Raw genomic sequence first — 17,756 nt, forward strand, 5'->3', positions numbered from 1 at the left:
AAAATAAGTATCCAAAGATTCCAGCTGCTACCTCTGTCTTTATTCATATCCATAAAAACTTCTAAATAAAATATAAATTGGTTTAAACTAGTGTGTTCTGATTAAGAGCCAAGGACTTTAATAAAGTAAAAAAATATTTTAAAAGAAGGTAATCAGTTTATAAGTAATCACACTATTTTTGTTAATAATAGAAAATGAACAAGGAGGGAAAAAATGTATGCCCCTACCTCAAGATCTTCTTTATACTTGAGAATTGGTGCTTCCATGATGTTCGAAGGCAAAAGGTTTCAGATTCGACATCAAATTCATGTCCGGTTGTTTCAGCAATACGTTCCCAGTGTCTTGGCTTCATTGCTTTGTCAGACATCATTTCCAGCAAAGAACAACACTCAATAAAATCCTCAATTCTTTTCTTGAGATCTGAAAACGCTTGCCAGTGGTGGAGGCCTTTAGGCAGTCTACGGCACCTGCAGTTAAATTAAATCGATACGGTAGTAAATGCCTCTTCTCTCAAAATAGGAATTGTTTAAACCATTGTTTAAACATGGAGATATGAAGTGGATTGTATTGTGGTCAACATTTTCTATGTAAAATTCCAATTTGTGTCAGTTAGCCTACCTTTTTGGGAAAAACTGTTGCAAATGCCCTACTAACAAATCACAATATTTCACAGTCTCAGCTACTGATATGTTCTTTGAAAATAAAAAAATATTGTAATTTCCATGAAAACATAACTTATCTGCTCCTCATCAGAAACTCTTTATTGGTAGAGAAAAAACAAGGCAAAATTTGTTAAATTTCATATATGAAAGCCTCGTATAAATACAATATTTACTCCAATTTAAATATCAGGAATAGACATGGTACTTATTAACACACCACTTTGGAGATAGACATGAAAATGAGACAGATATGACCACCTTCTCCCTCACTTTTCATTAGTGGTCCAGAAACTAATCACTAATGAAAATTACATACTTCTAATGTGGAAAAAACTCAGCAGAACAGTTAAACAAGTATTAATCTCTTTGACCACACTTTTACAGAGCCTACACCCTAAGAGCTAACAAGCTGACCTACCCTGGAAATGCCCAATTGTAAACAATAAAGTATATCCTTAGCTGGAAAAATAATAAAGCCTTAGTTTTGCATAATTTATCACTTATTTCTCTATCTGCCACTGATATAATTTCATATTTTCAGTAATCAGATACAATATAGCAGTCTGTGGTTTAGAGTTATGTCAGTACTAAGTGGTTGCCGATATATTTGTGTTGGTTAGTTCCCCAGGTGCTGTCAAACTGGATGTTTAACACCTGCCTGACTTTCTCTGAGGGGGGAGGTATCTCGTGTTTGTTATTCTTGTATTCAAAGCTTAAAATAAATGTGCTGATCATCCCAGTTGAAGAACTTAACTTCTACAAGTAAAATTTCAGCCCTCCTGACCTCTTGATTGGTTTAGATAAGGAGACTGACGCTTCAGCTGATCGTATGCCCTTCAATTATCAAAATTAGAGGTAAAAGGTGCATAACTGACAGTATGGTTTTATTTCCCTCTTTCTTGAATAATCTTATTGCTTTATGATAAACCTTATTCACAGAAACTTTAAATATATCAAATGGCTCTGCTGAACTCACCTGAACCTTAATGCATTTAACATCTGTTACTATTCATATTATAAACATACCTGTTTTGAAAATCCTGAAGTTCAGTAGTAATTTTTTCAATATCTACCTCTGTCCAAAGTATGTCATAATAACCATCGATAGTGCTTATTACAGTATCATATAATCCATACAATTTCTGAAGCAAGGCCAACTCCTTCCTGGGAAAAAAGAAGCAATTATGCCAGTAATTTCAATCAGCTCTCTGGATATCTTACAATAGTTAAATATTTGGTATATGTAACATTGTTAGGAAAAAACAGAGGTAGATCAATCAGAGTATGTTTCTTAATGCAGAAAAGAATGCTTCATAAAAGAAAATCCACAAAAAAGAGCAGATGGTTGGTGCTAAGGACTTAATATCCACACTGAACTTGTTTGGAGAAGTTTTGCTTTCATCTAGTTCTGCAAAACTTCCATTCACCCAAAAGGAACCTCGGTTATATACCCTGAAATGCATGCAAAACAGAGCACAGTAAGTGGGAACAAGTAGTCAATTTACTCCAGAAGCAGTCTCTGAGTCTGAACTAAAAAACAGCCAGAAAGGGTCAGACCCTCATCTGGTGTGAACCATCATCAAACCATGGAAATGTGCAAACATTTTAGATTCTGATACCCATTTCTACAGCTGCTCAAAAAATTCATATTTTCACAAAAGCTGCAGTTAAATTCTTCATATATTGTGAGACTTTCCATTGCATCTTCTTCTTCACTTTCTACATTATCTTAATATATAATACTATATTTACTCATCTATTTATATATGTATTTTTATTTATATCTGTATTTCTAGAACAGAGCATATTGCTACTTATACTATAGTATTTATACACAGTAAAATCTTCTGGTATGGTTCTGTTACAATAATAAATAAATAGAATTATTTTTATTGGCAAATTCATTAGATCTGCAAAATGTTCATTCATCTATGTATCTATCTATGGCAATGGAGAACTTGCATATTGTAATATTTTTCCCCTTTGGTATAAGCCTAAGATTTTCCAACATACTTAATAAACACTTAAGACAGCTCTATTTCACAGTTACCTGACTTTATGCAAACCTTCATACTCTGTGACAGGCAATCCAAACAACCGTTCACCAGATGAGTATGTGATAAACTTTCTCCACAACTCATCGAAGTTACACTGTTCAAATTATATTTCATACAGACAAAATGAAAATATAAGTTTATAAGTTTTAATTTAAAATTGTCTAATAATAAATCCTTAAACAGTTTTAAACCTGTACTAATTCTGTTAGAAGTATATGTAGATATCTGAAAATGTTTTCGATCTAAAGTTTTGAACAGTCTTCATGTAACGTAATACTCAAGTCCACACAGTGAATCCAAAAAGTGAAAGTTTACATAAGAAGCAATTATTCAAAGAAGCATCTCATAAAACTGAGATGTAAAATGAATTCCACATAATTGACAAAAAAAATAAAAAAGAAAATATTTGTATGAAATGGTAAAATATATAGCCTGAAGAAAAACACTGGAATGCCAAAAATTTATTTCCACAATTAGTATCCATAAGTACAAAGCATTCTCTTGGCAAAAAAAGAAATACAGTAAATTTAACCAAAATCACTCAATTTTCAGTACATATTAGACACATTAGAATATTTAAGCATCTTCTTTCAGTTACTCAGTGCTTTTCTCAAACTTAGAACTTACTTTTTACAAACCATACAATATGTAAGACTGACAAAAGTACTATTCAAGTTACTATAACTTGCAGAAAAGGGAAGGATTAAAAATAATCAAAAACTGCTCATGGACCTGTAAGCTGAGGTCCATAGCAAACAAATATCAGGTTGAAAGACAATTATCTAATGGAAAATGGGATCTTTAAAAGATTAAAAGATTGCCTCACGTCAGCTTTGTAAGCTGGCTTCTTTTAAGTAATTATCATTTCTATTGATTTTATTACTTCAAGTTGACAATTTCTGCTTACAAAATGTGAAGAATGAAGAAAATCAATCAATCAATTCTTCCTATTAAGGGAGGCTTTGCATGAGAGAAACTATAGTTATCATAATATTACAGAGATATCCAAATTATAGTTTGATAAACTTGTTATGATAAGCAATAGCAAATCTAATTTTAATTATTTGGAAATGTAAAAGTTTACTTTCTGACCTGAAAGATCTGTAGCCTCTTACTGGCTTCCTGAGGTGGAATACTTGGAACCATAGGCCCTTCCTTTCAAATAAGCAATTTGAAAAAAATAAAATTAATTCACAAAGTGACTGAAGCCCCTGTATATTTACAGGTCATCACAAAATACCTATTTTTTGTTAGTCAAATTGCAGTCAAGCTATGTATCTTAGTAATGCGATACTTACAATGGTAAATCTCAGAAAAGATAACTTCTATGCAATTCAAAATCCTTTACCTTAATTATACTCAATAGGACTGTAACTTTTCATACTTTGTTATTTTGCTGAAAATAAAATACTCAGGCTGTGGCCTGAGACTGTCCTTTTTCATGTTGATAGATGAGCAAAGAGGCCACATGTGCCACAATTTCTGAATTAATTTGTAATTTAATTATTATGCAATTTAATTTATAATTAAGATTTCATGACAAGTTGTACCACCAGGACCTCTCTTTCTTTACAGAGTTGTGTGCACTGCTATTCATACTGAAAAGTCTGACCTACAATGATGACTGCTTAGCAACCATAGCATCAAACATCAGTAGCTGAGCAGAATAAAATTCTGGCAACCAAATGCTGCAAACCAAAAATATTAAGAAACTAAGTACAAGTTTTGCATGCAACTACTAAATTCATTTACCGTTTCATACGATGTTTCAAAGTTAGATACATCCTCCTGAAAAACTGCAACTGATTCCAGCAATTCTGTCTTAAATTTGGGCTGAACTTGAACCAACTCATCTTGAACTTGGGTCTGACACAGAAAAGATTAACATCAAAGTTATTTCTGTAGAAATCAGGTGCAGATATTTGAGTTATATATAAATCAAAACCATAAATAAAACACATCAAATTTTTGACAAGAATTGAGTATTTGAAGCTAAAAACATTTTTTTCCTCTTATGTTGTTATACATTAAATTTTTGAGAGAGAAAAAACTCAACCACCTCAACCAAAAACCATAACAAAATCTCCACTTTTAAGGGACTGTGTTTCATTACAAGGGGGTGACAAAACAAAAAGATCCTTATTCTCTTTCTTTCCTCCCTCCAAAAAAATCCTCAAACTCCAAAGTGTTGGACTCATCTTCCTCATGGATGGCTCAGCCTTCTCTTTAACAACGTTCTTATCCTTTGTTCAAAAGCTTGAGAGAAAGAACCAAGAACTGTGTGCAAATGTAAAACATACTCTGAAGTCCTTTCAACAAAATATCTACTTATTTCTATTTAACCACTTCCATTACCTAAAACACTCTATAAACATAGAGCTTTTGAGGGATATAAGGCTGTCCTAAGTGATAAAGGACAATCACTGCTTATGGGTAAGGGCACTGGCAGAGTATGCACTTCTTAAAAACAGATAACCTAAGGGTAATAAAATCCCTGGTCAGAGAAGAATGACACAAGAACTGGAAATGAAGGTGAGAAGAGCAGAGACACAACAAATTTCTCATTTTCTTGCAGGTTTTAAACATATGTCTAAAAGCTACAATAATATTTAAATATTAAAAACAAATTAGAAAATTAACCTAGCAACAGAAAGTATAGACCCTGGTGCACAACTGAGGTCAAAAGTGAGAGGTCATTTTTGAGAGGACTCCCATTTTTATTCTGAGAAAAAGCACAGGAAGACAAATGGAAAACAACATAATTTTATATACTCACAGCTATACTCTGTAATTTCTTAAAAGAAGCTCTCATTGTATCAATGCCCTCTGATTCCTCTTTTGTAATCTCCAGTTTATATGTATTTAAAATGCCATAGGCTTCCTAGATGAAAAAATAAAACCTTAGGAATGATGCACTGTAAGTTCATTTGCAGGAAATAGATCAAATTTGTAAAACACATGTAAAAGGAAATCTGTTAATGTATTTTAGGCATTTTTTTAAAATAAGGATGATGAATGAAGAACTAGGCAACAAGAGCAAAAAATATTTCTTCAAAGATTTCTTGGCTGTAATACTAGGAAACATATAAAACTAGGAAACATAAAATAAATTTATTATTAGAAGATATAAAACTTTATCTTCTCTATGTTATTTGTATTCCGCTTATTCAAATTCCACCTGAATGTAGATTTTAGTTAATTTTTTCTAACTATATAAAATTGTGCACACTAAGCTACACATTCATAAATGTTTTGTCATATCATCTATAAAATCTTTGTTGCTAAGTTTGCCAAACTGTCAAATACGCGCACATGTCTCTGAAACAGGATGAACCTTTCTTATTGCTTGTTCTCATTTGCAATTTGTTTTCATATCTTCTCCTTCATTATCCTCCTCATAAAAATATTGCATTATTTTAAAATAAGTTCATTTTCATATTTTATTCAACTTTTGCTGGACTCACTCCAGTATGCCCATGTTTGTTTTGTATTGGGAAGCCCAGCACTGGACACAGCGCTCCAGGTAAGTCTCATACCCTGGAGTAGAGGGAATCGCGTCCCTCAATCTGTTGGCAACACAACTTGTAATACAGTCTGGGAGACCCTCAAGCACTTTTCTTGCAAGGGCACTTTTCTGGCTTACATTCAACTTGGCATATACCAAGAAACTTAATTCTTTTACTGCAAACCTAATTTCTACCCAGGCTACACTGGTATCTAAGGTTATTCTTCTCCTGACGATGGAGAAGGAAAGATATAAGAGTGACTTGTTAACATGGGTAACCCTACTGACATTAATAGGACTCATTACATTAATATAGAAAGTGAGCAAATGTTTGTAAGATATATAGAATACAAGTGGTTTGGAAAAGAATATTATCTTAAATAGTCATCTCAAAGTGGCAGAAGCACAATAATAATAATAAACAAGAATGTTAACACTGCATAATTCTTTATACCTTTTATTTATTTTAAAACTTTGCAATATTTTCTACACATGTAAAACCTATAAACAGTGCTGATATCAGTTCCTTTTGCTTGCTTTATTTAACATCTGTGCACTGATTATCATACCTTTCAAAACAGTAAATTCATTGTTAGAGTTCTCACATAATCTTAGCTTGTGACACCTATTCTATATTATTAAATATTAAAAATTATAATAATAACTGATTATAAAAATAATAATAATATTTATTCAATGAAAAAATTAAAAGTCATCTTACTTCAATAGGTCCCAGAGACATATCAATTTCTATTTTATTTTCTTGTACCATAGATAAAGCTTCCATTGCTAATCTGACATCATCCAAGTCACGCAGAGGTCGGGACAATTTATTTATGTATTCATTCATGAACGACATCATGTCTAGCAATTTCTTTTTGTATTGCTCGTTTAAATGACGACAGAGAAGCATCTTCCAGGCATTGGCTTCAATTGCTAAAGCTGTTTTCAGTGGTCCTGATTTAAAAAAGAATAACATTAAAAAACCGCAATCCAGATCCTAATTTTTTTCTGTTAAAAAAGCCCACACCATTACATATGGTTCTTTAACAGCAATTAGAAAAAAGCAGACAAGCAATCCAATTACAGCATTTTAAAAGTTTCAAAGCAATTCCAACTATAGTGAATTATATTTCTGTTGTTTTGTTGTATATTATGGTAGCTATAAAAAATATTGGTAAGCTTACCTAATGGAACACATAGAGAAGATGAATAAAGAACAAAATGCCTACTTATTAATGTTGATTTTCAAATTAACCAAATGCATAAAGATTGGTGGTTAATTTTAATGGCCAGTCTTAGCGAGCGAAGATCCGGGGAAGGTCTTTCCACCTTCCAGCCTGCGCATTGGATTTTTTAGGTGAGACACAGTGTGCGCGGAACTGAGCCCACCCTTTAATCCTAAGGTTCATCTGCCGGGGCCAAGCGAGCTTGGACAGTGGCAGTGAGGTCCTTAGGACGTAGGTGGGTTGCCTTTAAGGGCTAACGAGCCCCACCTACCCGGGAGTGGCCCTGACCGGGAATCGAACCCGGGTCTCCGCAGTGATAGCGCCGCGCCTTTACCACTAGACCACCAGGGGCTGCCAAAGATTGGTGGTATTTAAATGGCTTATAGCCATTGAGGAGGTGGCATCTTGGGATTTCAATACTGGGATTTGGAACAGTTCACAGCTAAAACTGTAAGGTGACACATCATATGCAGTTTATATATAAACACAAACCAACACTGAAAGGACAGAAGAGTCAATCACTGGCTCTCTAACTTATTAACAGAATAAATTAGGATTTTAATAGGCAGCATTTTGTACTGTGGCAAAACAAAGTAAAACATACTAACAGAATATAAAGTTTCTGCTCACAAAACAAATTTTACAGCAGATACAGATTTTTCTTTAATAATGTAGCTATTAACATTAAAGAGATGATTCCTAATGGCCAGGGGTAATTCAAGAAAAGTACTGTACCCTGCCAGAAGGTAGAGTCTGTAAATCACAATAAATCAATTCCCAAACCTAGCAGTTTTGGGAACAAGAAACAAACAGTCCTAGAAACTAACTTCTGCATCAGATTGTAAAAACATTTAATAACTTTGCTCCTTAATCTAGAGGGCTTGGCTCCCTCTGATGCAGTGGTCACAGATGAGGGAGTACTGTGACCATCAACAAAATCCATGTTCTTTTGTATACATCGCTTCTTATCACTCTTGTTCACTCAAAATTAGGCAGAAAGTGTTTTCCAGAGTGGTTTCATTAAGAAGAAACTGCATTCAAGAACTGGATTAGGATATGCAGTCAGCAGTCTGACATTTTGCCTATTCACTGAAAGAAACAGGGTCACACCACCAAGATCCTGAAATGAACTCTGGTCTTCAAAAGTAGGTAGCTTCTGCTTCTCTGATGTGCATTGAAAACAAATTTTGGTTTATTTCTTAATCTAATCAAACAGATCTGTCAGAAGAAGAAGATTGCTCATTAGAAATGTGGCCACACTGATATTTGGAAAAGGAGGCATTTTCTTCTTCTCCCTAAATACCAACCAGAGAGTTGGTCCAGAGCAGGCATGTTAGGCTTGGAAAGTGAGAGGCCTAAGTGCCATTGGAATCCTTAGCACAAACAGCTATGGCACAAATGCCACAGCATAAATAGCTTAATTCAGAATGTGATGTTCTGAGAGGTAGAGATCATAAACACTGGAATGGCTAAGTAGCCATATCTCCTGCTGCAAAACACACTGAAAGTGAAAAAAAACCACTAATGCGGTTATGTGCTAGTTTTGCAGCAATACCAAAGGAAAAGCTTTATGCTTCCAATGCTCTTTATGAGCACTGACTGATCTGGTGCCAGAGAGGAGTGCGAGGGATGATTAAATCAGTGTTAGTACATATTCATTAACTCTTTGGTAAGCCTCCATAATAACTTCACAGCCATGGCAGAAGTAACCGTCCACATTTACACTCCAAAGAAAAGGCAAGGGGAATAGAGGGTTTTTCAAGTCAGATAGTCAGCAAGGTCTCTTCAGTGATTTCTATTCGTATTGAAATATATATATATATATAAAATATATATATATATTTGTATTTACAAGAATAAACCAAATAACATAACTGTTTTATTCATTATATTACTGTACATACTAAGATAAGAATATGTCATACCTGTGTGCAATTCAATTGGACCAAGAAGAATAATAGGTTTTAAACTTGCCATCTCTTGCTCAAACATATTATACTGAAGTATTTCTTCTTTAATTTCAGAGAGAGAGGGGAGAGGTAGCCAAAAATTCCTGTATGGAGGAATGTCAGTCAAAATGTCCTTTAAAATGTCAGTCAAAAAATGTCCTTTTCCATATTTCTGGTAACACATGTTGCAACTGTTACTCAGCAATTACTGAAAATGTATACCAATATTATACCTGTTTTTAGCCTTCTCTAGCCTTGCTAAAGTAGTAAAATACATGTTTATCAATTTTTCTATCAGTAGCTCTCAAGCTTGTTGGGAAATTCCAATCAAATTTAACAGAGAAACAGATATCCAAGGCAGATATCCAAGTGCCTACTGCTTTTGTGGAAACAGGTGACAAAACAGAGATCAAAAAATACATGTCCACACTTACAGAAAGACTACCTCATTAGCCCAGTTATGCGTAAAACAATCACAAGAAAATACATGTTCTAGGCAGTTCCATGAGCAGAACTCAAGTGTAGAAAAGTTTTGTGATTCTGAGAAGCTGCGTTTCAGAAATATCACTTAGGCCCCATATTGATTATGCTTACAATGGCATGGGCAAGTAATAAATGCTGAAACCTTTTTTCCCACTTCTACTCTTCTGCCTGAGAGTACCTGGACAGGCAGTGGAAGAGTCAGCATAGTGGTAAAGGAAGAATGCAGAAATTAAAGCACACGTGTAGAAAACTTAACTGCCTTATTGAAGCTTTCACTGTAGCAGTATCCTTTTCTTCAGTAGTAATTAGATCAAACTAATAGTATTTATTTGATTAGACTCAAAATTTTAATTAGACTAACAGCAAATTTTCAGCTCTGAATATAAAGTGGTGGTTTTAGCCACCATAAACTTCTCAACTTGTACTGTGACAAACAAAAGGTGGCAGTGCCCCAAATTAAACAAAATAATGGGATATGTATATATAGTGAAGTCTATTAAATAGAAAAGATAAGAACAGAAAACTCTCTTAAGTCAAGGTTAAATAAAGACTATATGGAAGACAACTTTCTTCTCCTGCTTGCACATTGAGCCATTGGCTATACCTCTTTGAGTGCCACCATTCAGCCAATTCATTACCCACAGAGTGGTCCATCTATCAAAACTGTGTCTCCAATTTAGAGACACAGATTTCAGGTAGCACTGTGTGAAATGTTTTGCACAAGTCCAGGTAGGTGATGTCATTATCCACCAATGCTGTAACCTCACCTTAGAAGACAACCAAAATTGTTTGGCATGATTTGCCCTTAGTGAAGCCATGTTGGTTGTCATAAATCATCTCCACATTTGTCATGTGCCTTAGCATAGTTTCCAGGAAGATCTGCTCCATGATCTTCCAGGGCACAGAGGTGAGATGGACTGCTTTGTAGTTCCCCAGGTTTTCCTCTTTTTCTTTTTAAAAATGGGGGTTATGTTTCTCCTTTTCCGGTCAGTGGGAACTTCATAAGACTGCCATGACTTCTCAAATATGATGGATAGTGGCCTTTCTACTTCCTGGCCCAGTTCCCTCAGGACCCAAGGATGTATTTTATCAGGTCCCATGGACCTACACACCTTAGATGTTTCAGAACCTGATATTCCCCTACAGTGAGCAGTTCTTCATTCACCCAGTCCCTCCCTGCTTTCACCTTCTTCAGCTTGGTGGTATGGCTGGAGCACTTGCCAGTGAAGATGAACTGAGTTGAGTACTTCAGCCTTCTCCATGTCCCAGGTAACAACATCTCCTGTTTCCTTTGGAGAGGGCCCACACTTTCCCTAGTCTTCCTTTCATGACTGACACACTTATAGAAGTTTTTCTTATTGCTCTTGATGTCCCTGGCCAGATTTAATACTATCAGGGTTTTAGCCTTCCTATTGTGATCCCTGGCTGATTGGACAGTTTCTTTGTATTCCTCCCAGGCTACCTGTTCTTGCTTCCACACTCTGTAGGCTTCCTTTTTGTGTCTGACTTTGAGTCCAGGAGGTCCTTGTTCATCCACACAGACCTCTTGGCATTTTTGCCTGACTTCCTTTTCATCAGAGGAAGTCAGGCAGATGCATTGCTCCTGAGCTTGCAGAGGGTGATCCTTGAATATTAACTGGCTTTCTTGGGCCTCTCTTCCCTCCAGTGCTTTATCCCATGGGACCCTACCAAGCAGATCCCTAGAAGAGCCAAAATCTGCTCTCCTGAAGGGCAGGGTACTGAGCTTCCTATACACCCTCTTCACTGCCCTATGGATCTTGAATTCCACCATTTCATGGTCATTGCAGCCAAGGCTGTCCTTGAGCTTCATTTTGCCGACCAGTTCCTCCTTGTTGCTGAGAAAAAGGTCCAGCATGGCACCTCTCCTCATTGACTCCTCAATTATTTGGAGAAAGAAGTATCATCAGGAACTTCTTGGAAACTTCCTGGAAAGCTTACGCCCCACTGTGTTGTCTTCCCAACAGATATGGGGGTGGTTGAAGTGCCCCAGAAGGACCAGGGCTTGTTAATGTCACACTGCTCCAATCCGTCTACAGAAGGTCTCATCTGCTTGGACTTCCTAGTCAGGCAGCCTGTAGCAGACCTCCACTATAATGTCCCCTGTCCCTTCCCTCTTAATCTTGACCTGGTTTTCTCTGCCTGACCTTCCTAAAGAGCCCGTGTTCTTCCATTCCAACACTCCACTCATAGAAGCCATCCCCCCACATTTCTGTGATAGCAGTAGCCCTGCAGGTGTGTGCACGTCTCTAACTCCTCTTGCTTATGCTGCATGTGTTTGCATAGAGGCATACCTCATGTCAATCTGGAGTTGTTTCTTATGACCTAAAATCCAGAGTTATACAAGCAAAAATTAAAGTTATTACCAGTTTATTAGTATCTAGAATGGCATAGAAGGAAAAGGCAAACCACAACACAAAAATTATGTAGCATGCTATTACTTCTTATGAGATATTGTACCATTCCTACTGAAAGATAAAAGAATTTCAGCTGTGAACGTGTTTTCTATATCTTTTTTCCCTTGATTTTTTTTCCTCCATGTTTTCTGATTTCAAAATAGAAGATTAATGAAAAACAGTTCTGTAGGTGTTTACTGTTAAACTCACCTGAATTTTGGCATCTTTATCTTCTGTCCATAGGATCTTATATTTCTCAAAGTACTGCAGAACGTCAATAGCTATTTCTTTTATAGAATTCATAGAAGAAGAGAGGAGTACAACTAATTTAGTAATAGCTTCATGTTCTGTAACACCTGCATAAAAATTCTTTAGCTTTCTGATAAGCGCATCTTCAGTTCCTTCTGTAAAATAAAATTATATATACATCAATGAACTGTTAACAGTCTGACTAGAATTCTCTTTAAACCTATGCATACCATTTAAGCAATCATTGTCTTCAGTAAGGCTGAATATCCTCCTTCAAACATCTGTCTGACTGCTTAATATGAAAGTACTAACTGCTAGTTCACGCCAGGCTCTATACAGCTAGAGCAAATTTAGTCTAAAATGAAGGTTTGCAAAAAGAAAGAAAATAGTCTTCTTCATTCACAAATTTCATTTTCTTCACTGTAATTTAATTTTAACTGGATCAACAAAGGTCTCATAAACATTCCAAGTTATTTCATCATTTTTTTGATTCCTATATATAAAGTTTTTAAATTGTATATACTTCTTAAAGCAGTGTAAGCCTCTTGAACTCTTTGATGAATTGCTCAGACAATCGGGGTCAATATAGAAATGGATAGTCTTGAGATCTAATGAGCTACTTCAGTCATAACAATGCCTGAGCCTTTTGAAGCACATTTCAGAAAACAGAGAAGAAAAATCCACTCTTCCCACCATATACATCTGTTTAATGAGGGGGATTTAGGGCAACTCCAAATTCTCTTTTACTCTGAAGACCTTTTCAAGGGTACACTCAATGGAAACAATCTCAGATTGATCCATCATTACCAGTGAACTCCACAAATCTCACTGCCCAAACATTAACATATGCCCCAGGTGTTGCTGATGTGTAGTTAAAGGTGATGAAAATGGTTACTTGCTGATGTTATATTTTGGCACAGCAGAGGAAAAAACTATGACTGTCTGATGAGGATTGTTTCCTGCCACCCTGTTCGAAGGCCATTAAGGAGGTTAAAACCATACAAGACACATCAGAAGAAAAATCAAGTTCCAGCTCTGGACTGTCAAAAAGAAAAACTTTCCTAGATGTTCCAGACTTTCCAAAGGAATTACAACAAGATATATATATATATATATATATACACATATATATATACAACTATATTGCAGATCACTGGCTCAGCCAAACAGCTAACAGAACCTGATGCTAAAAATACATTTAGGCTTTTGTGGATGCCTGCAAAGCATATGGAGAGATGCTTAGAAACAATATTAAGGAATAAAGTATTTCACTAAAATGGATGCAGGCCTATCTTCAGTTTGACTATTTACATGAAAACTCATTTGGGGTGTTTTATAATCCAATCTAGGAATACATACAACAATTAAAATCTTTACAGAAATCTACTGATTAAACTTGCTCTTATTCTATATCCACATTTCAACGAAAGCTAGTCTGAAATCATTGTTTATGGTTTCAGCTATATCATTATGGCTACATTAAGTAGGAGATTCAGATCTAGCAATCTTTCAAAGATTTTTTTGCTTATTGTTTCTCAGAGTTATAAAATTTACATAACTCTGAAAAGCTATTTCTGAAAAATACAGCTAATTAAATCAAAATAAATTTTAAAAAATGAAAAATAATCCACAGTTAGCTGGTTTGAAGAAAAATTAGGTTATTCACAAATATTTATGTATAGTGTTCTTATTAAAGCAAAAAGTTGAAAGATGTTAAAAAACGAAACAAAACACTTACTTTCGCCTTTTTTAGCTCTTTTTCCAGAAGATGCTTGCTGTGTGCCTGGTTGTGGTTTTAAAATAGATTTCTGCAAATGTCTCTGTCCCCACTGAGCAACTCCACGATTTACTTCCAGTATTAAATGAATCAGGCGATTGATGGCTTGCTGTATATCATCTAAACTGGGAACGATTTCCTATTTAAAACAGTTGAAATATTGTTGAAATAAATGAAACTGATTGGCATTTTTAAGACCTCAGTTCCACTTCACTCAGAGCGAACTGAGGAGCTTACCCCAGAAGAGAAGCTGGGAAATATAACTTTAACAGGCTGTCTGGCTCAGAATTGCCTCTAAAGAGAAAAAGCATATATACTGACCTACTATCTATTTATACAGTCCTACTGTGAATAAAATGACAACCAAGTATATAAGCAGATAGATTTACTGTCTTTTTACAATTGTTTTTAAAATTTCTACAACATTTTAAGCAGCATTTTTACAAGTACTGTTATATAATGTGTGGGAATACATTATTAGCCTTATTGTTTTCCTTTTAGAACAATAAAGAATTAGAAATTGCATCCCACCTCCCTTGGGCCTCACTATAATCTCACAAATGCTCATTAGACCTTGGCCTTGATGAACAGCACCTGGGCTAAGCTTCTCCTAAGCTTATCAGAAATGCTGTCTGCTTCCAGGAGTTTAGGTTGTGAGCTAATGAGCTCCTGTCTTTTAACAAACAGACTTGAAAACTTATTTTTCTTGCCTGAATAACAACCCAAGTGGAACAGTATTTTGGTTATTGAGCTTTCAAAGAAAGTTACCAACCTAAATTGTGGCCAGGATGGAAAATTACTATGACTAAAGCCAACTCTCTTGTGATCCTATCAACAGTGGTTCAGAGACCCTTTGAGCTCTCCTGCACCACAGTGGGTTGTGATCAGTAATGAGTGGGCCACCTTTCAGAGCTGGTGAACTCTCAACTTTGCTGTACATGGAGGATCATGGCCAAACTCTGATGACGGAGCCTGGGCTGATACCCTCACTTATCAAGGCTCAAACCTTTGCCTGCTGAGAAGATGCAAAGGCATCTGACCTAAGTACTTCACTGAACTCTTGGACATACTCCTTTAGGTCTGTGTCCATGGGAGTGTGAATATGTTATAGCAAATGTACTATGTTCTCTCTTAGAATCTAAAGTACATTTCATTTGTAAGCTAGGCCTATAAAAGAGATACTGTTCAGTTCATAGTAAATTCTATAGAATCTTTTGTCTAATTGTTTAAATTAGGCTATCAGTTCAGTGCTGTTATGTTTAAGTTCTGTTAAACCTTTAGGCCGAGACTGTTGGGCAAGTCTGGGACTAAGTTTGAGACGGGGGTCCACTTTAAATCTTGTGACTCAATGGGAGAATCTCCCTCATTCCCTTTTAATCCTCATCCTTTTCCATCCTTAACTTTTCCATCCTTTTGCTGTCCCCAGCCTCCAACATTTATCATTTCTGGTTGACTGAAAATTTAGATTGATTGGTTTTAGATTTTTGTCTGATTTTTCTCTGTGTGCTTTAACCAACTCGTAAGTAGCAGAGTGAACCTTGCCAACCAACTTTGTCATGCTTTCACTGTTATTTTAAACTTGCTTTACTGATATCTTTAATGGTGATTCTTTGAGTGACCTGAAATACTCATTCACAACAGGTACATATATTCACACTGTGGGTAACTTCAAACAACAAAAATCACCTGGATGAATGTGTCCAAGATCCTAATTGAATAAATACTGAATGTTCCTTTTCTCACAAAGGCAGCGTTAGCTTAAAAGGTTTTGCAAGAGCATAGTGTTTAATAAATTAATGAAACTCCATGCAGTAGCCCTAAAGTTTTCAATTTGTATATTTATCAAAGATTTTGTAACATAATTCTGAGAGCAATCAAATACCCAAGTCAGAAGAGGAAGAGAACTCTGATTCAGCTATCAGAGTACATTATAAAGAGAACAAGAAGGAAAAGAATTATTCCTGATCTGAATCAACAACAACTAGTAAACAGAACAGGACCAAAGCACAGGCTCTGGTCTGCCATCATCCATATTATATAAATGCTAGTATAGTCCCATATCATAGCTTGGGATGTTGCATCAAAGCACTTCACAAGAAAAACATCAAGCACAGTTTGGTGAATGAAACATGACAGGGGCTGCTCCTAACACATAGTTTGAATGCAAAGTCCTGGTTTCAGGAAGAAAAGCATTTTCTCCTGTGGATACACAGCGTGCCATGCCAGCTCACTTTGAGGTCAAAGAACAGACTGCAGCTTGTTTTATGTAGCAGCACACAAACAGCCATGAAGTCCTGAACCCAGTACTTTTTGAACTGTACTGTCAGCAGTAATGTTACTTGTGGCTTTGTCCTGCCCCTGTTTGAAAATAATTCTAGGTAGGATAAGGTGGAGTAAAGGCACACATCAGTTTCTCCAAAATACTGAGCAGGAGAAAGAATTTACCCAAGAGTGATCCAGGAAAGGAAAGAAAAGAAAAAGAGTATTTCTTGTTAAACTTCAGAAGAATGATCAGTCTTGTGATTTGATCAATCCTCGAATACAGTCCTTAAGCAACATCTTATTGCTTTCATGTTCAATTCATCATTTTAAAATGATGGAATCCATGAAAGTGCTCAGAACTGGAATATAAACTAATTAGAAGTGACTCTGATGACCTGTAAATCACTTTCACACATTGACCAGTTGCATATATGAAAGCAAGGCTCTTGCAAAATCATATTATCATTAGTAAAGTGGTATTTTACTCGGCATTAATGCCCTGGATCAGCCACACCTTTGAGGACTGGAAAGAGAGATAGATGTACTTCCTTAGTGAGTAGAGCTTCGAGCTTTTTGCTTTTACAAATATCAATAAGGTAGACATTCTACACTTGAACAGAACTTACATATCATGTGTACACACAAATACACAGCGTGAATGTAAAACAGAATGCCAATATGAACAATGTCAAAGGAGTATCACCTTAGAGCGGAACCTTTCTTTCATTATAATTTCATTAATATAAAACTTTTAATCTTTATAAGACATTTGCATAATACTAAGTTACCTTCTCATATATAAAATAAAAGAAACACCATACATACTGCTGACACATAGTTATTTTTAAAAGGAAACTAAATTAGTGCTTTAGCTCTTTGTAATCAAGCTGCCTTTTTGTTATTGGTACATTGAAATCCACACTTCTTTCTTTTGGTTTTGAATCTTCTAATTTTTGTTCAGTGTTCCTCATTCTGCTCATCTAAGTTCCTATTTAGGTTACTAAAGCCAAAATGAGTAAAGATAATATTCATTACTGCAATTCAACAAAGGATTTAGATCGCACAGGTAACAGTTAAAATAAATAAAAAAGAAACATGAAGGATCTATTTCAGGAATGCAGCTGCTACATGTGAGGAAAACAATAATCATTCTGGAAAGAACACTGATG

General features: G+C 35.5%; 1 protein-coding gene across 1 annotated transcript in view; it reads right to left on the reverse strand.

Moving 5' to 3' along the window:
- DNAH8 (dynein axonemal heavy chain 8) overlaps positions 1 to 17,756 on the reverse strand; it is a 123,687-nt gene that overhangs the window by 75,160 nt on the left and 30,771 nt on the right. Inside the window, 12 exon segments of the mRNA XM_050316240.1 lie at positions 228 to 274; positions 277 to 467; positions 1,689 to 1,826; positions 2,713 to 2,813; positions 3,812 to 3,874; positions 4,472 to 4,585; positions 5,496 to 5,600; positions 6,946 to 7,181; positions 9,379 to 9,487; positions 9,489 to 9,506; positions 12,510 to 12,703; positions 14,287 to 14,464. Coding sequence (XP_050172197.1) covers positions 228 to 274; positions 277 to 467; positions 1,689 to 1,826; positions 2,713 to 2,813; positions 3,812 to 3,874; positions 4,472 to 4,585; positions 5,496 to 5,600; positions 6,946 to 7,181; positions 9,379 to 9,487; positions 9,489 to 9,506; positions 12,510 to 12,703; positions 14,287 to 14,464 — 1,494 coding nt within the window.

This window comes from Myiozetetes cayanensis, unplaced genomic scaffold (genome assembly GCF_022539395.1).
Source record: "Myiozetetes cayanensis isolate MyiCay16 unplaced genomic scaffold, myiCay2020 scf2-11, whole genome shotgun sequence".
Lineage (NCBI taxonomy): Eukaryota > Metazoa > Chordata > Aves > Passeriformes > Tyrannidae > Myiozetetes > Myiozetetes cayanensis.